This window comes from Medicago sativa, chromosome 8 (assembly GCF_051527215.1).
Source record: "Medicago sativa cultivar Bolivia chromosome 8, Bolivia_mono, whole genome shotgun sequence".
Lineage (NCBI taxonomy): Eukaryota > Viridiplantae > Streptophyta > Magnoliopsida > Fabales > Fabaceae > Medicago > Medicago sativa.
Window position 1 is genome coordinate 28,057,901 of NC_140756.1, and position 26,540 is coordinate 28,084,440.

Sequence of the window (26,540 nt, forward strand, 5' to 3'; positions counted from 1 at the left end):
TCTTCCAAAGATACTATTTTATGTTTGGTTTGCTTAATTATATGTTTAGTTGCAACCGTAGAAGTTTTTAATAATTATTCTTATTAAAACAGCTTTTTTTCCCATGAATGCTACAATATAAACGTTAGAATATTATTTTATATTATTCAAAATTATTTAAAGATAATTTGTTTTACCTCAACAAAACAACATTTTCAATCATTCCATGCCTCGTTTTGCAATTGAATGCATAATGTGACTTTTAATACAATCTAAAACTATATCTCGAAAGTGTCACTGAATCAACATTTCTAAACATAATCTATTTTTCATAATTGATCGTCTTGAATGTGTTTTTGACATAACATTTTCTAACATTTAGCCAATCACACACTCAGTTTCTAATATAATTTAAATACTTGTGGCTTATGTACATAGATTTTATGATGCTGTTGTGCAGATCAGTAATTTTGAGTACTTAATGCAACTCAATACACTGGCTGGACGTAGTTATAATGATATAACACAGGTAGTCTTTCTTAATATAGCTTTCTTTCATTAAAATTTAAACTCTTCAATCCTATGTTCATATTATTTACTTTATCAATATTATTTCTTTTTTGCAGTATCCAGTTTTCCCTTGGATTCTTTCTGATTACAGTTCAGAGAGCTTGGATCTTTCTAATCCTTCTTCTTACAGGGATCTTTCTAAGGTTACCGTGATGTTGCTTTAATCAGTTCATAGGAAAATAGTTATATGTTCTTCAAACAATTAATGCTTTTGATATTATGCAGCCGGTTGGTGCACTAAACCCAGATCGCCTGAAAAAGTTTCAAGAGAGATACAATAGCTTCGATGATCCTATCATCCCCAAATTCCATTATGGGTCACACTACTCAAGTGCAGGAACAGTGGGTTTGCCCTCTTTTTTCTTTCCTTTTTTTTTTTCCCAAAAAAATAACTTGGAATTTTCTTTATTATTGTACTTCGTTAGCATTCTAGACAATGATGCATGAGGACAATTAATGTTAAGTGTTTTCCTTTTGTTTTTACTTCATCAATTTATTTATTAAATCAGTGCTCTCCAGAAGGCTTGATTTGTACGAAGCTTTTTCTTGATTGTTTTCTTTATTAGCGTAAGTTTATTAGCATTCTAGACAATGACGCATGAGGACTACTGATGTTGAGTATTTGCCTTTTTGTTTTGATTCATCAAATATGTGCTCTCCAAAAGCTTTGATTTGTATGAAGCTTTTTCTTGGGTGGCAAACTTGTACTTGCTATGATGTTTGACGGACCAGTATCAGAGGGATAAAAAAGATCTACACACGGTCTTTCATTAATTTGGCGTGTACGATTGTTAGCCAAGAGAGATTTTGTAGAAAGCCCTAGAAAATAAAGAGGTTTAGATTGTCTATTTTCGAGCTATCAAGGATATGTATGAAGGGGCCATGACTAGTTTTCAAACTGAAGGTGGAGCTACAAAGGATTTTCCAAGAACTGTAGGATTCTACCAAGGGCCAACTTTAAGCGCCTCTCATTTTACCCTACATGGAGAGACGAGAGAGGAAACAAAAGGGAGGTTAGATATTGGAGGCAAGCTTTAGAAGCATATGACTTTCGTTTGAGTAAAAATAAGATAAAGAATATGAAATGTAAGTTTAGCAAAAGGCAAAGCACACCTAGTTACACGATTTAAATATCTTTGGTAAGATATTGAGGGATATGTAAACCATCAAATTCAAGTCGGGTGGATGAAATGGAGGATAGGCTCGGGGATTATATATTATATAAAGGTACCACTCACGTTTAAGGGAAGGTTTTATCGTACAACAGTAAGACCAACAATGTTGTATGGGTTGGCATGTTGGGTTGTAAAATGCCAATACGAGAGTAAGTTTATTGTGTCAGTGTACCAAATATGAGAATGCAATACTAGATAGGATACAATTAGGTATGATAGCATTTGAGAGAGAGAGAGAGAGAGAGAGAGAGAGAGAGTTGTGCATGTGTGGAGGGTAGTCTAATTGCTAGAGGCAGAGGAAGACCAGAAACCTAGAAGTCAATGATCATGATTGGTTATTATCATGATTTGTTTTTCTATTCAATTAAGATTACGAGTCTTGTATCCCCATTCCCAATCATTAATCATAACCATATTTTAAAGTCTTTTTTTTCCCCTCTCTCCTCTTTTTATCTGGTTATTTCTATGCCAAATTTTCTTAACTATGCCAAATTTTTTTAGTGTGTTTATGTTGCTAAATTTGGCATAGTTAATGATTATTCTTTTCTTTTACAGGTTTTGTATTATCTTGTTAGAGTTGAACCATTCACTACTCTAGAAATCAAACTACAAGGTGGAAAATTTGATCACGCAGATCGGATGTTTTCTGATATTTCTGCTACTTGGAATGGAGTTCTTGAAGACATGAGTGATGTGAAGGAATTGGTATTGTTAAATTCTTCTACAAAATCATTGATTAATACTTAAAATACTGAGTACATACTCTTTAGATAATAGAAAAACATCATACAAACTAAACATAAATGCCAATAGTATACATAAATGCTCAAAAATAGCAAAATAAACAAAAATTAAAGGGGTGGTTATACTTAATAATTATAATTAAGATTTATCATTTGTCACTAACATTCAAAATCAAAACCCAATATAACTTCACTACTAATTTCAGTTCTAAAAGTATTCAAAATAGCAAGTGATTCCTTAAATATAGTCAATCATGTTGCTTCATCTTCACTTCCAAGTTTTACGAATTACAACATCAATATCATCTTGTTCACCACTTGATTCAAACACTTGTTCTTCCTCCTCCAACACCCCTTCCTCTTCCTCGTCTTCATTAGGACCAACTGTAGTGAGTCTAGAACACTAACGGTTCTCGATGGCTCACACTAGCCCAAGCTGCATCGCCAACACCTCCCCAAGTCAATCCATCTTCTCTCAAGACCCAATTCTCCATCTTCATCCACATCCTATACCAGCCACTCATTACAATAATCAATAATGTTGAGGAGAGACAGATCAGTTAAATCTTTCCTATCAAAACTTTCTTTTAGAGCTTAATTGTACTTCACAAAAACCAAGACTTGTATCTTTTGATGCTCAAGCGTTCTCCTCTTCATATAATGAATCTTATTCTATTTTTGTTTGGGTCTAACTTATCCTTACCAGACGGGATTGTAAGGGGTGGGATGCCTTTCTTTCTAAACCTTTTTTCAAGCCTTATCTCTTTTCAATGCGGGACTTGGATTTTGTACAATACACTCCCTTACACAAATGGCCTTGTTGCATACATAACATTGTGTGTAGTCCAGTGGATATGATCTTATACCATCTTAAGTTTTGGATTGGGTCTAACCGACTTGTAAGGTGAGGGGTACGCTTTTTATAAATTCTTTTCAGGCCTTATCTCTTTCCAATGTGAGATTTGTTAGATACCACCAAAGGCCTTGTTGTCCAAGCATGATAATTTCCTCAAAAGCAACACACACAATCACTAATTTTTCCGACCTTGATGAAATCTATCTGTCGAGGACATATGAATTTAGGGGCTACGGGTAGATAATTTGTCACACAAAATGCTGGACTTTGCTGAGAATTGGATGTCCTAATTGGGCATGTATGATGTGAGGACAATTCACTACCATGCAAACAATGGAAGGGCTTGTCGAACAAAGTCAACACACACAGTCACTAATTTGCCCGACCTTGATGAATGGGACAGTGGTGGAGATTGTTAACTAGACATTGAACAGGGGTTTTGAAATAAAGCTCTTACATGATGGATAGTAGGTCAACCAGGTATTCATGATTAGAGTTGCCTTTTGTCTGGCTCTAGATATCAAAATGAGATAATAGAGAATGAGAGACATGGATATATCTGTCTAAATTACATATCAGAAGTATATTATAAAGAAGACTAAAACAATACAAAGCTTTACTGTTATAATAAGTACTGTTATTACATAATACTATACAATGTTTTATTAACGTATTACATTATCTCTAATAAAAAATTCTGTATCTTTTTATAAGTTTAAGTATTAATGGACTTGAAATTTGATTAGAACATATATCTTATATGATTATTATATTTTTATTGAAACATCTTAAGAGGGTTTTTTTTCTTTTCATTTTACAATCTCAACATACTAGGTTCCTGAGCTATTTTACCTTCCTGAGGCCCTCACAAATGAAAATTCAATTGATTTTGGAACAACACAGTTGGGGGAAAAGCTTGGTATGCTCATTAAGGTTTTCCACAGATAGTTTTTTCAGAAGACATTCCACACGTATATTGTAACTCTTTTGTTATTTACTTCTGCATTACCAGATTCTGTAAGACTTCCTGCTTGGGCTGAGAATCCAGTTGATTTTGTGCATAAGCACAGGATGGCTCTGGAGAGTGAGTATGTATCTGCTCATTTGCATGAGTGGATTGACCTCATATTTGGGTAGGTTTTTTACTACTTCTCAGTATCTCCTCCCACTGCATTTGGTGTTGTGCAACCTTTCACCGGCTTCAAGGCTTCCTCTTGTTCATTCATGATTTTATTTTTTTTGTACCATCAATAAGAGATGTATAACATTCCTTTTCAAATTTTCACTTTATGATTGTTCCATAACAATTTACACCTGATTGTATTAATAAATTGGACCCTACAGGTATAAGCAACAGGGAAAAGAGGCCATTGAAGCAAATAATGTTTTCTTTTATATTACATATGAAAGGACAGTGGATATTGATAAAATTTCAGACCCGGTATGTCCCCTTTTCTTCTACATATTTTCAATTCAGTTGGTTGCTTGAGTAACACACAATCCCAACTCCCAAAGATAGAGAAATGGTCATAAAATAAGAATATTTTACAGAAGTTATGTGAATTAAATTCTTTGGCTAAAGGATTGAATGTATACTAATTCTAGTATTTTGTATCACACGTTATGGGTGGAGAAAGAAGATAGCGAAGGTCTATGAGAGAATCCGTGTTTTTACACAATGAAGCTAGGTGTCATTAGTGCATCTTAAAAAGTTTAATAAAATGAAGCCCCCCCCCCCCCCCCCCCCCCCCCCCCCCCAATAAGTGTATCTTAAGATTTATAAACACAGGAGTGCTTTTACCAGATGTTATCCCTAAGTTTGTCAATATACCTTGTCATCAATGCAAGTTGCAGAAAAACTGAGACAGATGTGGAAAGGATGAGATAAAAAAATCTTTGCTTTTTGGGGAAAAGAAAAAAATCCTTCAAACTCCACTTCTTTGGTATTAAAATTCATTTTGCAATGTTAGGATTGTATTAGGTTTTGAATTAGACCTAATACAAACCTTATCTCTTTTCAATGTGAGACTTTTTTTTTTGTTTCCAATAGACTGTCTCACGCCAAACATTATTGGGCTTGGTGCGTGGATAATATCATGGGTGGTCCAAACCTTTTGGCTTTGATACCTTGTTAGTTTTTAAATTGGACCCAACTCATCTTTACAAAACCTGTCTGTAAGGTGAGGTTGCTCTTTATTTCAGGCTTTATCTCTTTTCAATGTGGGATTTAGGTTTTTTTTTTCCAAAAGTTGAACTAAATTATTCTAGAATCTCAATTGAAAAACTAGGCAGTTGTAATCTATTTTAAATTTAGGATTTAATGTCTTCTGATCAAAACTCCCATTTATATGGAAATTTATGTCCGTAAACTTGCTGGTCAAGGTTGTTTTCCACTTGGGATTATTCTGGTGTCTAGCAAATGGTTGCTTTGAGGAAGTCATCTTCACAGACATGGGGATTGAATAATTCTCATTTTCTTTGCGTGCTTTGCTTTTTTCTTTTCAGTTGCTGTGTCTGAGACTCCAAGCTTATCTCAATCTCTTTTCACTGCAGTCCTACTCTTTATATACCAAAAATATATATTTCATTTCAATTAGGCAAAAATAAACCGGTCACCCCTTGCTAGATTGGTTGCTTTTCTTGCGTGTTTTGTGGTGTGTGATATTTCTCTGTATCTTACCTTTTTTTCAACTTCTTACTTTCTTACATGCGTGACAAGTAAAGGTGCAACAGCGAGCTACACAAGATCAAATTGCTTATTTTGGTCAAACACCATCCCAACTTCTGACTGTTCCTCACATGAAGAAGATGCCGTTAGCTGAAGTTCTGCACTTACAGGTAATTATTTTATGGATTAGTTTGACACTAACGTCTTAAGTAGGCTTCCGGTGCTTCTTATCCTTTTGTTTTAAACATAAGCATCAGTATTTTGAAAATTCTTTATTTGTTTAACTTTTTTAGCATTGCAAGCCACAATCTTGTTTGAAAACATACTATTTCCAAATAGCAGAAAATTGATGATGTATCTTCGATGGACTATAAACGGGTTTACACTAATTTTGAATGTGTTCGTGTGTATAAAATACAATGTTTCAAAATAAATGCTATGGGAATGGGTATCTACCTTCCCTAACCCCACATATTATTACTCCACATGTTATTTGAAGACATTTGTTTTTGGAAATATTGTCGCAATATAATAAGAGATTCTTTCAAATACTAATCGAGGGCAAGAATTTAAGTACTCCTTTTTGCATATTTGTATACATTTTTAATTGCTTGTAATTCTGATTACATATCATTTTTTAGTTTGTCTATTTAAACTTTTTTTACTACTTAATAAAATGGAAAGTCATTAAAATAAACTTTTTTTGAGTAATACCTTGAATGACTCTGATAACTTGATGCACCAAGTAATTAGTTTCTGTAATATTTTTTATTTATTTTAACTACCTTTATGATTAGTAACAAAAATATTAGAGGAAGGTATCCAGTTTAGATTGTAAAGCCCACTTGTGTTTTCTTTCTTTCTTTTGGGAATAAGTCCACTTCAGTTTTTCAAGGATTGGGATTTCGGATCAAACTCCACTTTCACGCCTTGATAAATAAAAGGCTTCTTGTTATGTTTCAAGATTTGTCCAAAACCATTGTGCTGATGAAGTGTTTTTGAAATGTCCTTCTATGTTTCCTAAACATTTGATGATGAGTGCATGTAATTATGATGACAATGTATATATCTCTTTGCATGTCAAGACAATATTCCGCAACCCAAAAGTCGTCAAACCATATGTTGTTCCGTCTCCTGAATACTGCAATCTCCCTGCGGCTGCTATTCAAGCATCTTCAGATATGATTGTGGTTGTTGATTCAAATGCACCAGCAGTTCATGTTGCACAACACAAGTGGCAACCCAATACACCTGATGGCCATGGTACTCCATTCCTCTTTCAACGTGGAAAAGCTGCATCAGGCTCTGGCGGCGGACCACTAAGGCGCATGTTCAAAGGGCCTACGGGGACTGGTGAAGAATGGCAATACCCTCAAGCATTGGCGTTTGGTGTTTCTGGAATTAGAAGCCAAGCTATCATCTCAATAACTTGTGACCAAGAAATTATTACTGGTAAGTTTAGACAAGCCGGGAAAATTTTATGTAACATTGCATCTATACAGTTGCACCTTTTTTATATAAAAAATTAAATTTAAACAGTTCCGACCTCTTTGAGTATTTGCAGGATATTGAATATGAATATATCTCGTAATATTGAAAAGGTTGAAAACACAACTATTTGTATACACGAGAGATATGATCTAAATAGGAATGAAATCCTATCATAATTCCTAAAGAGACACAGGAAAATACCCATTTATTGAAGCATCAGCAAAACAAATTAAGCAATCATTGCAGCATCCTGTGTATTTATTTTAGCCAGATCTATAAATAGACATTTCAATTATGAAGCCGATTTGGAAAAGTTGATTTTTTGTTTGTGAGTGGAACTTAACAGTCTGTTTTAGTGGATTATGCTTTCTTACTTTCAGCTTATAGACGGCGTAAGAAACATGCACTAAATTTACAGGATTTGCGTATTGTACTGGCTAGGTATTTTGTTTCTAACCTGAAAATTTGACTTCTGATTAGGTGGGCATGCGGATAATAGTATTAAGGTGATATCCTCTGATGGAGTCGTAACCTTGGAAACAGCCCATGCACACTGTGCTCCAGTAACTTGCCTTGGCCTTTCATCCGATAGTAACTACCTGGTGACAGGATCCCGAGATACAACAATATTACTCTGGAGATTTCATAAAGAACTACCATCTAACTCAAGTTTCATATCAGAATCTTCCACTGGGCCTGGCACTCCGTCATCTAGAAATAACTCTTCATCTCATTTGATAGAAAAGAATCGTAGACGTCGTATTGAGGGTCCAATACAGGTACTTCAGGGACACCAAAGTGAAATACTCAGTTGTTGTGTCAGCTCAGATCTTGGAATAGTAGTTTCCTGCTCCGAAACATCAGATGTTCTTTTTCACTCTATAAGAACGGGACGTTTATTTCGAAGGCTGGATGGTGTGGTGGCCCATTCTGTTTGCCTTTCCTCCGAAGGGGTTATCATGACTTGGAATGAGTTGCAGCATACTCTCAGTACCTTTACTCTTAATGGTGTTCTGATTGCTAAAACAGAATTGTCAATCTCTACCAGCATTAGTTGCATGGAAACTTCGCACGATGGGAGGAATGCTTTGATTGGGATTAATCCTCTACAAAATGGTAGATCCAATGGTGGGAATTTGCAGTCAAGTAAGGAAACTGCCGTTGATATTCGTTCAGAATCAGAAGAAACTCATGAAAGCAACATCATAAATGTTCAAACACCAGCAATTTGCTTCTTGGATTTGCACACTCTGGAGGTACAGTATTAAGATGTTCAAAATGAAATGCCACAATAAATCAGACCTTTATCTCATTTGAAATTGTTCCATTGTGTAGCTGGAAAATCCATCCAATCAGATCTTTTATGCATGCATGTGTCACTTCACATGTCATTACAAAACATTCTTTCATCAAGAACCAGTCTTTTATTTTCTAATTTTTGGTTGAAATATCATAGAAGACCCCTATATAGATTAGAGTTCACAAATGAAATTGCTGAATTCAAAAAAGTTATGTGAAGTTTTTTCTTCATGGTCTAGCATGTTTTTGGGATGTGAGGTAGGGATGGTTATGCATTGTGATTCTTTCAAACCTTACGAGTCACTATGTTGGTTTTTGCCTTCCTGAAACTGCTCTGCTATATCAACTCTAGCATCAAACTTTCTTTACTTTAGATATTTTATACGTGTCTGTCATTTCACTAACCACAGGAAAACATTCTTTCTAAGAACCAAAAACTATAGTGTGTGTGTGTGTGTGTAGCATCTTATTTCGATGGTGAGCCTCGGACCAAAAGTAAGGTTTCTTGCTGACTTGTGACATGGAGGTCATGGGTTCATATCCTAGAAACAACCTCTCCGCATGCGGGGGTAGGTTGCATGCACTACACTCTTTGGTGAGACCGTGAGAGTCTCATGCAACGGGCCACCGTTTTAGCGTTTATTTATAACTTCTATTTATTTTCAGTTCTTTGGTTGAATTATCATAGAAGACACTTAGAGATTTGAGCTTTTTAAATCACTGCATTCTGAATCTTCCAAACCTCCAGAATCGCTGTGTGTTAGCCGTTACCATTATTCTTTGCATCTTTTAATGCTAAGCTAACTACTATACTATACTATTATATGTAGGTTTTCCATGTATTGAAGCTGAAAGAAGGACAAGATATTACAGCTCTTGCTCTAAATAAGGATAACACAAATCTTTTGGTTTCAACTTCAGATAAAAATTTGATTATTTTCACTGATCCAACTGTAAGTTAAATTACACTGGGTAAGGATCATTATCAAATACCAATTGTAGCTTACGTTGAATCACATTTTTTATATATTCACTATGTTTACTCGGAATGAGTATTCTATGATTATTTATACAACCCAACATAATAATATTCACACTGTTTTTATGCATTATTTTATTAAATCTTACTTTATATACCATGATTATTCCTCCAATCCACTATAATAATATGTAGTTAATTATATAATTGACAGAATCACATGGTTCTTTTTCAGTTTCTGTTCATATCCTGTAATTAATAATTAATTGTACAGCTAGCATTAGACTGTGCAATACGGTGCTTCCTTTCTTAGTTATAGCTTTTATGAGGAAAATTATTTCCGACTGATTGTTAGGCCTAGCATATATGTATAGGATCAACAGCCCCTCTATTTATTCCTTCATTTGTATCATTCAAAATAATCAAAGTGAAAATCAGAAATCACTTTTCTGCATAATGTATAATAATACTACTTACAATACCTCAGCATATATTGTATTAATTCTTACTTTATATACCATGGCTGTAGCTCCTTTGTTTATTGCTTGCAGTTAAGCTTGAAAGTGGTGGATCAAATGCTCAAGCTTGGTTGGTAAAGGGATGAACTTAGGCACCTATAAAGTCATTGCTTTTGGATTCCAAAGCGATATACAGATCATATATGCATAATAACAATTAGGAATGTTAGGATGGGGATGCAGCACTCCTGTTTGTAAGAAATTTTGTTGCATTCCTTTGGTTCAGAAATGTCTTGTATGTAACAACTCTTACCACAATAATATTAGGTTCTTAGATTTAGCTCTAGCTTAGGGTTCTTTTGCATTTCCCACCAGTTGTGCTTAAGTGTAAATATTTTACAAGCTTCTGGTTGAGGTTTGGGCCAATAATATTTTCACTCCAGATATTTGATCATAGTCAATTGAAAATGTAATAGTTATTCTTTCTGTCATTCTTTTCATTGAGATTTAGCAGATTGCGGCTAAGGCATAATAAACAGGACGATGAAAAATACAAAACAATAAATTAAAAATGATGAAAAATATGTAAATATGAGCAAGAAACACAACATGAGAAATGTATAGATATGATAAACCATATGATGAACCACACATGGTAATGAAAAATATAATTAATTTTAATTTTTTCTTCTTTTTTCTAAACCACTCCCAAGTGTGTTCCACAAAGTCTGATTGAAGTTGATGATTGATTGATTTTTTGCGAATATGTGCTCTCATTTACAAATATGTTGCAAAATTAGGTAGAGGCCATTGAAGTTGATGATTGATTTTTTGCGAATATGTGCTCTCATTTGCAAGTATGTTGCAAAATTAGGTATTAACTATTTCGTATGTTGGGACCCACGATGTGTCGTTCGTCTTCAGCAAACATGTTATGCAATATCATGTGTGTGTACATCATATGTCTAACTGTATTCATTGGTGTCAAGTGCATGCCTGGCCTCATAAGGATTTCATGATATCTGATTTTCAAATGTTATGTTGGTTCTTTTCTTTGTGTAGCTAACTTTTTTTCATAATATCATTGTTTTTCTCAACAGCATCTATTGGGAAGAGTTTAAGCTACTTTTTTTTTTTTCCTATTGTACAAGTCATTGGGGATGCTTGATCATAGTCTAAAATATCCATAACGAGTATGAGCCCCCCAAAAGAGGAGACATTTAAATAAAAAAATCTAAAACATCGAGCTTGAAATTTGGATCGTTCAATCTTAATTTGACAACCACCAATGTGGCTGATTGCATGACTGCATAAAACTGTGACTGCACACAACTCAAATTTAGTAAAGAACCACCTTTTAATATTGCAAAGATATTTCTTCTTCTTCAAAAAAATGTTGGAAAGATATTATTCCCTTTGTTAAAAAACATATTCTGATCTTATTAATTGTGGTTTTTTAAAGCTCAATTTTGTTATAAAGAAAAGGATCAAAATTTAAATTATAATTTTTGACAAAATCTTATTGTATCTAGTTCATCATTATGTATGAGAGGGTTACATTTTAGCTATGCTAAAGGTTTTGAGCACAATTCCTTACAAAATAACACCTTTAATGTTTGATGAATATAGTCACCCATCATCACATGTAAAATAAGCATAAATTCTTGCTAGCTTGATTTGTTGCAAGGAATCATCTTATTCTAATCCCTGTGTAATGCTTTGATTTCAAGACCTCCATCAATATGAAGATTTATCATTGTCTTATATGTCACATTTTTCTTCTCATCATTCAATTTGAAACGAAAACAACCTAATAAAACTGCTGAGAATATCTTCATCTGTCTATAAGCAAACTCCTTTCCTAGGCATATCCGAGGACCTGCCTGCATTTCAATCGAACTTCAATTTAAGCACGCTGTTACAAAGGAAACTGCATACATATCACACACAAGTCTTGGCATATTTTAACAAGTATGAATAACATGATTTTCGGAAAATCCGAAGATATTATTGATTTTTTCCCACTGTTTTCTGCATGTAAATATGCCCTCACTAGCTCATCCCACAACAACATCAATAATAACTCCACTATGATTGAAGACGGTGCAAGCATGGGCGCAGGTTGTGCCAAAACTGGGCAGGAAGAGGCAGAGGTGTTGGTGCATGTGGATGAGCTGGCGAAGGAACAGGAAGTGGAATTGGTGATGGTGCCAGTGGCGCCATAGGCTTCTTTGATGGCAATGTTGGTGGTGATACCAGCAGCGATTTCAACGTTTATTTTAATGGCCAAGAGGGAACCTCAAATTCTCTCAAAGTCAATGTTTATCGGCTGAATGGAAGAAATTATGCCAAATGGGCCTAAACCATTCGTCTAATTTTGAAAGGCAAGGGAAAGTTTGGGTTTCTGACTGGGGACATGGAAAAAACCAGAAGAAGGAGACTATACTTATAGGCAATGGAAGTGTGAAAATTTGTTGATTATTGCTTGGTTAGGTAAATGTATGGAACCGGAAATTAGAAAGTATTTCATGTTCTTACCATCTGCATAGGAAGTCTGGAAAGCTGTCAGAGACACGTGTTCTGACATTCCAAACTCCTCTCATATTTTCTGCCTAAAGTCACAGTTGTGGCATGCCAAACAAAGTTATAGGGATGTGACCGCTTATTGTAATGAGATGATGATAAATAAATGTTACATGTCTAGAGAAAAATTCTACTAACCTGAAAAGCCGTAAACTTGAAAGGGCTTTCTGGCTGAAAAATGCCATTTTCATCAAGCCATCTTTCAGGTCTAAATTCCTCTGCATCATCACCCCATATGAATTTCATCCTCCCCATTGCATAAGGTTGGTATGACACCATGTCTCCTTTTTTTACACTATATCCATCTGGTAATGTGTCATCAGCAAAGCAAATTTTCGCATCCTGCATAAAAAGAATCTTGATGATAACATTGATACTCTAAGTGATTCATCTCTGACCTATTATACAAGCATGAGAGTAAGATCAAATTCAAAAGTAGCCTTACCACAGGAACTGCAGGATAAAGTCTGAGAGTCTCCGTGAGTGTTGCATGGAGATAATTCATCTTTTCAAGAGCTACATCTGTTACACATGACACAAACTCACTGCAGCTGCTAACAGTTTTTGTGTTTGTTGCTTCTCTCACTTCTTCTGAAGCTTTTTCTTGTACTGCAGGATACTTGCATAGCATATACATGAACCAAGAAAGTGTGGCGGCCGTTGTGTCTTTCCCAGCAATAACAAAGTTCAGAATTATATCTCTTAAGTATGTTGTATCATATTCCTTCACTTGCAGAAACCTTGATAGAATATCTCCACTCTTTCTCTACATTGTTCATGTAAAGAGAAGAAAAAATTACACGACACACATAAATATGCATATTCTTAGTAATCAGAAATCAACTTTCATAGTTGTATATCGTAGACTTACAATAGAGTCACTCTTTGAATTCTTCATTTGTTGACTTCTAGTGTTGATTAGCTTAACGACAAATTCATTCAAGACTTCAGTGTTTTTCCTTAATGTTGCCTCTGATCCAATATTGAGAAACTTCTTTATCTTCCAGAAGATATCAACATAACGATAAAGCGTTAACGCACTTGCAGTATCAAAAGCATTGGCGAAGTTCTTTCCTTCCTCACTTGATCCACACATGCTGTTAAGTTCAGTTCCGAATGCAACTTGGAAAATTGAATCCAAGGTTGATTTCATTAAAAGATCCTAAATAGATTATTGGATCAAGTTATTAGTTTACATGCTAGCCAATCAGATAAAAGAAGGCAATATGATAGTGTTCCAGCCTCAAGTCCGATGTAATTCTTTTCTGAGGAATTGTCCGCTTTGGTTATGAGTGTAAGCGCCCTCAAAGTATTGTCCTTAGCTAAAATGCCTCAGTGGATAGAAGAGTTTGGGTGTTCATAAACTATACCCTTAGTATTGATTCCCAACAAATATGGGAATTTCTGGTGTATCGAAACAACAACCGTCAGTCGAAGCTAAGAGGATAAAAGGTCTGTTTGTCGGTGCATCGGACTTGAGGTAGGAACAGATAGTATTTTTCAAAGAATATATTTACTCACTTGGATTTCTAACATAGAATTAGAAGTTGCAGCTTCAGACACTATATTTGCAACTTTTGCAGCATTCTTTCTGAATATTGAAGTACTGAAGTCCCGTAACATCTTCGTGGAGAATTCATGACTTGATATCTTCCTTTGTTCACGCCATTTCTCGCCATCAACGGCGAAAATTCCATCTCCTAGTAAATCCTTCAAATTTTGGTAGTTGTACAATCCCTGCATACATAGAAATTTTAAGCAATTAAGCCATACTTCATCCTTCTACGAATGAAACCTTTTTGGTGTACCTTTTCATATCTATTGATTGTAATCATGACAAAAATCTAAGTGTATCAGTTCAAATGCATTACATTCCAAAAGAAAAACAGTAGAAAAAAAAATTCTATTCAATGCCTTGAAACATTTAAGCTGCTAGCAAGGTCCAAATGTTTATCTTCATGATAACTCAGTATAAGGATTAATCTTATACTAACCAAAATAAATCAGTTATTTTTACCAATCACAACTATTTTCCAAAAATTTAGTATTAGACACATATCCATCATTTTGAACAACAGAAAAATCCTCTTTAATAATTATATTTTCTGTTCAAATTTTGTACACATGGCATCAGAAAACCATATCCCTCAGCAGTCAGCATAACAATAGATCTAAGTCATCCAACAATTTATCAAAAATTAAAAACCTACTTTAAAGTCAAATACTTGAATCCAATCTATTGTAGAGGACCCAAATTCACTGCAGTAAAAAAAGCTGAAAGTTAATGCAGTCAAAAGTTAGACATCGTTGGATCAAGATCAGACGATTCAATTTCAACTTTAGTAAATCAGATTGAAAATACAAACTCTAAACACGAACCATCGGATCCTTTAAATCCAACAGTACAGATTTCTTGATGGCGGTAACTTTGATTTTCGGGAAATTGAACCCTCTACAGCTGCCGCATAATGTTGCAGTCTTGGACATGTAGGCACGGTTAGATTTAAAAAGTTTTTTCACTTTAAATCCAACGGTCCCTAAAGCTGCAGCACCGTAATGCAGCTGTAGAGGATCCAAGTCAATTATTTGGACCCTAGGAAATCCCAACCCCCACCATTGAGACAAGTGACAGCTCAACTCTTTCATACAAACATGTGAACAAATAAACCAGACTCTTCTCTCAAAAAAAAAAATAAAAAATAAACCAGACTCTTATCTATAGAATCAAAGATACAAATTTATAAAACTAAAATGTTCATTCATCAACCATAAAAGTAAAAATCAATGAAAATCTACTAGCCATTTAATAAAGAACATATATATACCTTTCCATAGTTTTCAAAATTGGTTTTGAGTATATACTCAACATTACTTGGTTCTGAAGTATAAACTTCACTTCTGAAAGGGTTAAGTAGCCTGTATGTTTTGTACTTCCTTGCAAGATCAGTCATATAATGATGAAGTCTGTTGAAGTTCATCATCTGATTGAATACAGTGCCAGCAACAGGATGATACTTCTTCTTCATGTTATTGCTTTTGTAGTTCAATTTTCTGAACAGAAATTGAACTATCAAAAGAGTTAAAGATGCAGACAAAGCTGCAAAAAGATAAGGATTTGATAGAAAATCCATGATGGACGGAAATGGGATGGTGAAGGTGATGACTTGCGGGTTTAGGGAAGAAGTTAGTGTTATTGCAGAGTCAAAGGTTGCTTGTAATGTATTGACTCTAAAGTTTTTGTATTGATCCTAAAATTGTACACTCATTCAACTATATATTGTAATGTCTTTATCGATTAAGGTGGCATCTTGCGGAATTATAATTAATAAAAATAATTTAATATATTGAACTTATTTATCATTAAAAGCGAGACAATTAATGATTTTAAAAAAAAGCTTTTATATATGTTTAGTCCCTGCAAATAGGTGTTATTTAAAATTTGGTCCTTGAATTTGCTAATTATTTTATTTCACCACTGCAAAATTTAATCATTTAAAATTTAGTCCCTCATCCCAATTAATCAGATTACATGGCACTGTTGATTGGTCAGTTGGGTGGGTGAGTCAGCAAAATGACTTGTGAATGGACAAAACTACCCTATCCTCTTATTAGACCACTTCGAAAAGACAAAAATACCCCTCCTTCTTCCTCATCCTCTTCATTTGATCTTTTTTTCTTCATCAACAACACCAGAGGCAAGAACATCAATTTGGATCTCAGCAGCGTTCAACCACAAAAAACCATTAGTTACTTTTTAGAAAAGTGAAATAAGTCAATTATTTTAAGATAATTTTTATTTTTATTTTACAAATGACTCACTTATTATGTGAAGAAGTTTATTTTGACCTAGAATCAATATTAGTTACTTTTTTCAATTATAACTCTAATTAATGGAAAAAAGCAGTAGTCATTTCTTTTTTCCATGCTTTGCATTTTTTTGACCTAGAATCCACTAAAACCATTAGTTACTTTGGATGAAGCATAAATTTGAAGACTATCAGTTAAGTAAAAGTAATATTCCTATCTTCTGCTTCTTATAAAAATAAAAAAAATATTCATATCTTCTATAATAATATTGTTGCAAATAATATTGTTGCAATTTGTTTATCTATAAATTCTATCTTACATTTCAGAGATAACCATATTGAAATTAAACACCGTTTTATTGAAGATTATGTTCAAAAAATGAATTTTTGATATAAAATTCATTGTTACAGACCATCAATGAATTGATATCTTTACAAAACTCTTGAAGATAGATTCCATTTTATTAAAAAAAATGTGTTTATAAATGAATAATGTTTAATTACAAATTATCATTGTCTTGATGTATTGTTAGTACTCATAAAAATTGACCATTTAGACAAACAACCCTTAGGGACAAACAATCCTCTGGTCAGTTTGACCCACTGTGATAAAAATAAGAGCATTAAAAGGTACAACAAAAAAAAAAGAGCAATACTAAAATCGAGTTTTTGTTCTTTTTTTTCTATTTAGCAAATATTATTATTATTATCATCATCACATCATCATGTCATGCTAGAGGCCATCTTAAAATTTTACCACAACCTTTAGTTTTATATTGTTCTGGACAATCGATATAACCCTCTCCTTCTACATCCATACACAATCGTACTTCTTTTAATTCAGGTATTTTACTACCACTACATATAAGTTGAGGTCTTGTAATATTAAAAATGTCACTTGTGATATTAAAAATAAACATTGTATCATATAAATTAATTTGACTTGGCTCAATACCATGCCATCCAAATCTCTTAAGAAGATGAACATCTTGTTTCTTTAGTACCACAAGTTCGAAATATGGATATTGCTTAAAGTTTGAGCAAGTTCCATGTTTTCTCCATTCACGATTCCAAAGTGCTAAATTACTTTCACCCGTTTTTAAATTGGGCCATTGAAAATCAAGTTCATACAATAATGTTTCAACCTGTGGAAAAATATTAAGAATATAAGGAAACAAATAATTTTATTTAATGAAGGGAGACAAAAAAAAATTGTTTAATATAAACTTACCATCTCTTCGGTTACACTTTCTTGATTGCAAAATTTTGGAGAAGAAGAATTCGCGTTAGATGGCCACATACCTTGTATTGTAAACCTATGCGGAAGCTTTGGTTTACAAGTAATTGGAGGTTTACAATAGGTTACTGGCCATTTTTGAGTGAACACGAAAAAATCGAATGACTCGACTGAAAGAATGAAGGAGAAGAAGACGAAGCTTATCAAGAACAACGCTAGTGTTGTCATTTGTTGGAGGGTGATTACAAGTTTCAATTCCACACTAGTGCGTTTATGGTTGGTGAAATTGACGGGTTGAAAAAAAAATTATATTTCTAGCAAGGCTGGTTGTAATTATAGTTGAAGGTTTTCCACTATTAAAATTTTATGTTATATCTAGTAAATTCATAAAATCACTTTTCTATTTGGAATAAAAAATCACTTTCGACAAACAATTTTTATTTTTTTTAAATAAAAGGTTATTTTGTAAACATCATTTACTTTTTTTTTGAAGGGTAAACATCATTTACTTATGTTTTTTAAACAAAACAAAATATTCGAACAACCGTTTTCTGAAAATTTCTAACGTACCATCATTTAAATTTTTTTTGAACAAACATCATTTAAAATTAATTAGGAGTTATATAATTTTTTTTTTTAGAAAGGAGTTATATAAAAGTTATGTTGTGTTCCTTTCAAAACAAAATTGTTACGTTGTGATAGTAGGAGTTTTCTGAAAATTTCTAACGCACCGTTATCTACCACCTTTGCTTTGGTTTTGCTACTATTACATGTCATGTTATGTTACATATACTATCTGAGCATATACATATCTATTGATTGTAATCATGTCAAAAATAGAAATGAAAAATTAAGCAGAAGCCGAAGAATGAAGTGTGATATATAGGTATGAGTGTTTGACATCATTTTAGTAGCATCAGTTCAAATGCATTACATTCTAAAAGAAAAAACAGTAAAATAAAAATAAAAATTGTATTCAAGGCCTTGAAACATTTAAGCTGCTAACAACTCCAAATGTTTATCTTCATAATAATTCAATTACAAGGAAACTTATAGTAACCGACATAAATCAGTTTTTTAACCAATCACAACTGTTTTCCAAAAATTTAGTTTTAGACACATTTTTATCATTTTGAAAATACACAAACTGCCGGATCTTTAGAATCCAATGGTACCAATTTCTTGATGGTGGTGACTCTAAGTTTTGCGGAATTGAACCCTCTACAACTGTCGTATAGTGTTGTAGTTGTGGAGATGTAGACACAATTAGGTTAGAGAAAGTTAGATTTAAAAAGCTTTTTTTTTTTCTAAATTTAATCGTCCAAGTTTTTAAAATGTGGAACAACTGTGTAAGAGCGAAAACAGAGGGACCAAAATTGCAATGAAGTAAAAAATATTTAACAATACAATTAATGTGTAGATAATGCTTATAAATATTAGTAGTAAATTACGTTTTGTGTATTAATTTGTTCTTTTGGATAAAGTGTAAAAATGTGTTCTTTTGTAAATAGACGAAATAAGAAGTCATTGAAAATCACACATATAAGTGAATGAATCGAGGTTAAAGCATTCAGCCTAATAAATTATAATTTTTTATTTTCAAAATAAATCAGTATAACAGATATTTAATCATTTGAAATCAGAAATAGTATATATTTAAGAATATTTTTTAATAGTTCTTTGGTGGTCTTCTCCCTCCAATTCTAGGAGCATACCTCTTCCCTGTTGGTAATTCTCCTTGTATGACATATTTTTATTTTCAAAAAATAAATTCCAAGTTTAACCAAAAACCTTTTCCTTGTCCCTTCAAACTATATTCTCTTTTTTTCGGCTCATTCAATCTTGAATATAAAACATGATGCCACATCATTGTCATGTAAAAAAAATAGACAATTCACTTCATTATCGCGTTAATGACGATGCTACGTAAAAAAAAATCTCAATATTGGGTGGTGTGGAAAATTCTGAAAGTTGAAACATAAGGACCTTAAACTCACTTTTGAAAATGGGAGATTAAAACTTTATTTAGACAAAATAACGTATCAAAAGTGCATTTAAGCATATAGCATTAAATTATCATATAGTTTTATTTAATATATATTGTGAGCCAAACCAATATCGTCTCATTCATGGGGTATATGACCTACAACTTATAGATGTGGATTTTGAGTTGGATGCAAAGAATGTTGTAGATTACTATAACAAAGGAAACAATGACATCTATGAGTTTGGAGCAATAATTGATGAGTAGAATGTTGTAACTCATTTTTTAAAAACATTAAGGTTGAATTTAGTTGGAGACAAAAAAATGAGATCGCTACGAGAAGTCATATTCTTAGCTAATCACCATTTAGTTATTGATGTAGCAACTTGTATTTAGACCTTAAAAAAAAAAAAAAAAAAAAAAAAAAAAAAAAAAAAAGTCTCATTCAATCTTAATAATATCTAACTCATAATGTTACATCAGCTTCAATTAAGAAGCAAATTGTCAACTACACGCAAGTTAAATTTCAGGAATTCCAAGCACTTCCAAATACGTAAGTTTATTCAGCTACATCACACCTTGGAGTAGCATAGAGAGGAAGGCCCTGGTCAATGTGAAGTGTGAACATGGTTCTATACGTCACGTCATTTGTTTCATTTGCCAGTTTAAACCGAAAAAAACGAAGTAGTGCCATTGACACTATTTTCATTTGCCTATAAGCAAAGTCCTTTCCTAAGCATATACGTGGACCAGCCTGCAAATATCAAAAATATTTAAATGCCACTTAGAAGTGTAAGAATTGATCTTAAACTTAAAGGTATTGGTATGTAGCTCATTTTGTAATTTAAGCATATCAAAACGACTTGAATTATGTCAGTGTGATTATACTCAATCAGTCACATTTGAACATGATGTCAGACAGTCCAAATTTCAATGTAAATTTTGACTTTATTTAAATCTAAAACAATGAATTTAAAATTTGGACAGTTCGATCTCGATTGGATGGCCTAAATGTGAGAGACTTCGTGCCATCATGAGGTTGTGACTACACATAACCGATATCCCGTTTAAATAGTGTCAACAAGGAAATCTAGGGTTTGAATCCTCGATATTAATATAACTAGAAACTTATAAGATTTTTGTATAAAACAATTAAGATATCTTATCCTAAATTGAAGAATAGTGACACTAACATGGAAAGATATGAATTTGAATGAAGATTCAGGTTGAAAGATTCCATCCTTGAGCCATCTTTCAGGTAGGAATTCTTCAGCATCATCCCCCCAAATGTAAGGCATTCTTCCCATAGCATAGGACAAGTAATAAACTGTCTCCCCCTTATTCACTATGTATCCATCAGGAAGGATGTCATCTTCTTCTGCTGTCCTACCAGACTTGTATCACACACAACCAAAAAACCATTCATTAAGATATGATAGTTATTAGAAGAGATCAAAAACCCTAAATGCTTGAACTTAATTAATAGGAACATAAACCTAATAGATTTATTCAAGCAGTTTTTTTAGGACTCACCATTGGTACAGCAGGATATAGCCTTAATGTCTCTGTTAGTGCTGCATGGACATAATGCATTTTGTCAAGGGTAGCATCTGAAATATTTGTGACAAATTCATCTAAATTGAGGTTGCTTTCTTGGCTTGTAGAAGTAACATTTATCACTTCTTGTGCAACTTTTTCTTGTATAAGAGGGTTCTTGCAGAGCATGTAGAAGAACCATGACAAAGTGTTGGCACTTGTGTCTTTTCCAGCAATCATAAAGTTCAGAATTATATCCCTCAAATATTGATCTGTCATATTTGAAGGGTCCTTTTCACTTTCTAGCAAAAACCTTGAAAGTATGTCCTCTTTATCATTCTGATAAGAAATTAACCAACACATACTTTATTGTTACAAAGAGATTATCTTGTATAAAACATGGAATGACACGGACACGTAGATACTGTTTATGTCCAAAATATTGCACAATTACACATATAGAAATTCGAAATAACCAATAAATGAGTGCTAAGACGGAGATGAAGACCGTATGTGTGAGCGCACACACCTCACCAAAATTGTGTCAAAAAAATGTAGGAGGTGTGTCTAAAGAAAGAATAAAATAAATTTTTTAATTAGAACAGGTGTTTAAAGTGTCGAGTATCGGTGTCGAAAATGTAGACACTCTTAAAATTAGGAGTGTTAGTGTTTCATAGGAGTTAATACATTATCTAAATGGAATAGAATCAATTCAAATCACACATATAATGGAAATTATGGAACTTACAAAATCCTTTTGCACTGATAAAAGTCCCCTTCTGGTCTTAATTAGACTATGAACAAAATCATCAATTATTTTGATATTCTTCTTAAGGGGAGCTTCTGATCCAAAGTTAAGAACCCTTTTCAACTTCCACAAGGGGTCCAAATAGCGTTTGAATACAAAAGCATTTGAATCATTAAAGGCCTTCATGAAGATATTTGCTTCTTTGCTTGATTTCTCTAAGCAATTCAATTCCACTCCAAACCCAACTTTGAATATGGAGTCCAAAGTGCATTTCATTACTATGTCCTACAAAAGAAATTAAATAAAAAAAATTGCATTCATATATTGCTCCGTATTGCACCATAGTAAAATAACAAAGCATACTTTTGGCATTTCCTATATACTTGCAGTAATTAATTAGTGTCCACTTCACAATATAAAATGTTGATAGTCATTGATTTAGAAATTAACAATATAATGGGGAAAACTATTTTCTTATATGTGTATGGACAGCATGTTATTTACATCTAGATCTTGAGATCTCAAAGTGTGGACTACATATATGGTTAATATATAGGAAAATGCTAACAAGTGTCCTTAAGGTATTGTTTAAGCATCTAAAAGTAGTAACTTTTGTATTAGAAATTGTGCACTTATGACTTTTACAAATGTTTGGCTTGTATTTTGAAGACAATTTTTTTTTGTGATTCCTTAAACAATGCATTTAGACCATCAATAACGGGGATGTCTCATGCCATTAAGCATTGGTACCTCGTAGGTACCCCATTGTGGAGACATCTAAAAGGGTACTACATCCGTTCCTTTTTAATTGTCACATTTTACATTTTACACAAACCAAGACAATCAATAAATGATGCTACTTTTGATACAATAATTTCTATTTTTACTATAATAACCTTATTTATTTAATATCTCATTACATATACTTCTCTCTCCACAATAATAAATAAGGGGGCGTTTGTTTGACGGATACTAAACATATTCCTGGGAATCAAAGGCTGGAATAAATAATTCCTTTGTTTGTTACAAGGGAATACTAAATTGTTCCCAGGAAAAACTTATTACCAGGAAAGTTTTTTTACCCATGGAGCCTCACATCCTATTCCCCTCTAATAAGCATTGGAAACTTGTATTCCCGGCGGTTGTGTGCTATCCCACTACTATATTAACCGTTCCATTCTTTTTTTAATTATTATCGTGCTTTTTTTATTTTATGGCCACCTATATCTTCACAAAGAAAATAATAAAAAGCAAGATTTTTATATAGTATTTTTATTTTATTAATTTTTTATAGTGTTCTTCAATATATATATATATATATATATATATATATATATATTTTTGTAATAATCGAATGAAATAAATTAATCACATATGCATATTAAGAATTAGAACATCTATGTTTACGTCAAAAAAAAAATTTAGAACATCTGTGCTGACGAGAATATATTGTAAATAAAATATAATATTTATTTTTAAGAATTTAGATTAAAAGTTTCCTGGGAATTTAAAGTACTATCCAAACACTTTTTCGAAGAATTTATTCCCGGGAATGTTGTTCCTGGGAAAATCATTCCTGGGTTTGATTTTTTATACCATGAAACAAACGCCCCCTAAGGGTAATATTAGTAAAATAACATTTAATGTTGCATTGAACTATGTGGAGAGAAGAAATATATGTAATGAGATATTAAATAAATAAGGTTATTATAGTAAAATAACAAAAAAATTCTCCAAAAGTAACACTTAAAAAGGAACGGAGGGAGTATTATAAGAGTGTCTCATATACGACTCCCCCTTTCTTTGTGAGGCCCATATATTTAAATATTGAAATATTGAAATAGGATGATAAAGAGTTATTGATAGATGATATAAAGTTATTGGTGGGTCTTATTTAAGAATTTTGTGTGTAATGATGGGTTGGAGAGAACAAGCGCTTATTACTATGCAAAAATTATAAATAAGTGAAATGTACATGCGAGACATATTTAAATACCAAAAAATGAAGCGTTTCATTTTAGATGTTCTTAGGGCACTTGTTAGCAAGAACCTAATATTTATACTCCGGTCATCATATATGATTGATATAAGGGTTTAGACTTGGGTAAGCCACAAATATATATATATATATATATATATATATATATATATATATATATATATATATATATATATATATATATATAAGGGTTTAGACTTGGGTAAGCCACAAATATATATATATATATATATATATATATATATATATATATATATTCCGGTCCACAAATTTTAATTTTATGGAATTAATGGAGGTAGAAGTCAAAATTGAGGGTAATGGAGCAAAATATTTCTTACTTGAATATCAAAGGCCAATCCTGCATTTGAAAACCCCAAGACAACTCTAACTAACTTAACAGCATTCCTTCTGAAAACATTGCAGCTAAAATCTCTAAGAACTCTTGTAGAAAACTCCAAACTAGAAAGTTTCCTTTGGTGCCTCCATTTAGCACCATCAACAGCAAAAATCCCATCACCCAAAAGATCAAATATAGTATCATGGTTAAACTTTCCTTTGGAGTATTTATGGAATTGGGTTTTGAGTATATGTTCAACATTTCGTGTGTCACATGTGTAAATCTTGGATTTCTTAGGAGCAAGAAGCCTAAATGTTGGATTGGTTTGAGCTATTTTTGTGAAGTAATGGAAGAGTGTTTTGAAATTGATGAGTTGGTGGAAAACTGTACCTTTTACTGGTGGATATTTTGGATTTCCAATGGATTGTCCTAGGAATGTTGTGAGTGTTATAATTGAGATGAGAAGAAAAAGACTTAGTAATAGAATTGATATGAAATAAAACATGACTAAGAACAACATGTTCATCTTAATTTGGTCTTAATTTGCTTAGTGTGAGTTTGTGTTTGTGTTTGTGAGAGTTATGAGATGTGAGCATTTTAATGTTGCTTAATTAAGTGGAAATTAATTCTATAAAAAATTAATTAATTAAGTGGACATTAATTAATACCTCACGTGGTGCTAGTGCATGTATAGTAGACTTGGGATGATGAATTTTTAACGTTGTTGAAGTTGACATCTATACTTGCGTTGTGTGCATGATCTCGACGTGTGGTGTGAACCCCGCATGGATTCCGGAAGACACGTGACTTGAAGATAAAATTTCTCGGGGTCATGATTGAGAAACACTTCCCTCGGTTTGAGAATAATAATTACTAGACTCTAAACCCGTGGGATGCACGGATTTTTGTAGAATTTCGTATATAAATATCATACTGATTATATATTCAATAATATGTTATAAAATAACTGCAAAAAGCAACAAAAAATGCAAAACTTATACCAATTTAAGCTATATTAACTTTATTTTCTTATCAAATAATATTACTGTGTTCCTGAATTTGTTATTTCTCAACCTTTATATTCAATTACATTCATGTTAAAAGAACAACTAAAATAAGCAAATTAAAAATAGTAAACATGTTTGAAAAGTCAAAGGGAGAAAACAAAGTAATGTTATAATCAAGTGTAGTATTTTTTGCAAATAAAAAGTCAGAATAAATAACTGCAAGTAATATAATATATGAGAAACAAAGAGGCCAACAAAATTACACTAAAAAGTGAAGTTTCAAGTGATAAAATTATCATATGAATCAGTCAAATTATCAACAATTTTAAAAATGCAACTTTAATATCACTACACGTAGTAAGCATACACCAAGAAATGGATCCTAACCGCGATGACTGTTAAATCTATAAAAATGAGAAGAAAAAGGAAAATAATAATAATAATAATAATAATAATAATAATAATAATAATAATAATAATAATAATAATAATAATGATAATGATAATGAACGATCATCAATAAAAGAACCGTTAATAATGAAATGAAATTGCTATAAGAAAAGGAACTTCTAGGGTATTTGTGGCTTTAAAAAAAAATGCTTTAGTACGGTATATCAATTCTAGGAGCAATAATATTTCAATCAAAATGGAGGTGGCTTAGTGGTGAAACTTGTATAGTGCAGCCATATGGTGCCCGGTTCAAATCCTTGGAAAACCTTTTTTACATTAAAATTATTCAGACCCACCAAAAAGGGCGGGATTAGGGTTATGTCAGACTGTCTAACATTTATATATATTAAGATTAAGATATTAAGATTTGTAGGGTCTTGTTAACGAGTGCACTGGAACACTCTTTATGGATTCCAAAAAAATGAAATTATTTTATTAAAAATTTAAATATTTTGATTTCCGATTCAATGATTACACTAAAATTATTCAGACCCACCAAAAAGGGCGGGATTAGGGTTATGTCAGACTGTCTAACATTTATATATATTAAGATATTAAGATTTGTAGGGTCTTGTTAACGAGTGCACTGGAACACTCTTTATGGATTCCAAAAAAAAGAAATTATTTTATTAAAA

General features: G+C 32.6%; 3 protein-coding genes across 6 annotated transcripts in view; 1 reads left to right on the forward strand and 2 right to left on the reverse strand.

The window, feature by feature from the left end:
• Window positions 1-10,718, forward strand: part of LOC146898086 (BEACH domain-containing protein C2-like) — a 32,590-nt gene extending 21,872 nt beyond the window's left edge. For 2 of the 4 annotated variants that reach the window (XM_085732129.1, XM_085732130.1), the window contains exons 21-32: window positions 440-508; window positions 606-692; window positions 775-891; window positions 2,280-2,429; window positions 4,158-4,242; window positions 4,336-4,456; window positions 4,668-4,764; window positions 6,048-6,161; window positions 7,077-7,443; window positions 7,963-8,738; window positions 9,612-9,734; window positions 10,312-10,718. In XM_085732129.1, the coding sequence (XP_085588255.1) occupies window positions 440-508; window positions 606-692; window positions 775-891; window positions 2,280-2,429; window positions 4,158-4,242; window positions 4,336-4,456; window positions 4,668-4,764; window positions 6,048-6,161; window positions 7,077-7,443; window positions 7,963-8,738; window positions 9,612-9,734; window positions 10,312-10,356 (2,151 nt within the window). In that variant the 3' untranslated portion in view covers window positions 10,357-10,718. Of the gene's footprint in view, window positions 1-439; window positions 509-605; window positions 693-774; window positions 892-2,279; window positions 2,430-4,157; window positions 4,243-4,335; window positions 4,457-4,667; window positions 4,765-6,042; window positions 6,162-7,076; window positions 7,444-7,962; window positions 8,739-9,611; window positions 9,754-10,311 lie in introns of all 4 variants that reach the window. The other 2 variants (XR_015021332.1, XM_085732131.1) reach the window with 2 other exon arrangements.
• Window positions 10,719-11,711: 993 nt separating this feature from the next.
• On the reverse strand, window positions 11,712-16,045 carry LOC146898087 (cytochrome P450 704C1-like). The gene is made up of 6 exons (XM_085733122.1): window positions 15,627-16,045; window positions 14,323-14,538; window positions 13,673-13,963; window positions 13,247-13,567; window positions 12,940-13,143; window positions 11,712-12,101 (listed from the first exon to the last, which is right to left on the reverse strand). Exons 1-6 carry the CDS (start codon window positions 15,930-15,932, stop codon window positions 11,919-11,921), a joined length of 1,521 nt encoding a protein of 506 aa, XP_085589248.1. The 5' UTR covers window positions 15,933-16,045; the 3' UTR covers window positions 11,712-11,918.
• Window positions 16,046-20,257: 4,212 nt separating this feature from the next.
• On the reverse strand, window positions 20,258-25,031 carry LOC146898088 (cytochrome P450 704C1-like). The gene is made up of 5 exons (XM_085735577.1): window positions 24,450-25,031; window positions 22,113-22,397; window positions 21,362-21,703; window positions 21,022-21,222; window positions 20,258-20,582 (listed from the first exon to the last, which is right to left on the reverse strand). The coding sequence occupies exons 1-5, from the start codon at window positions 24,972-24,974 to the stop codon at window positions 20,388-20,390; spliced, it is 1,548 nt and encodes a 515-aa protein (XP_085591703.1). The 5' UTR covers window positions 24,975-25,031; the 3' UTR covers window positions 20,258-20,387.
• Between the last annotated feature and the right edge of the window lie 1,509 nt (window positions 25,032-26,540).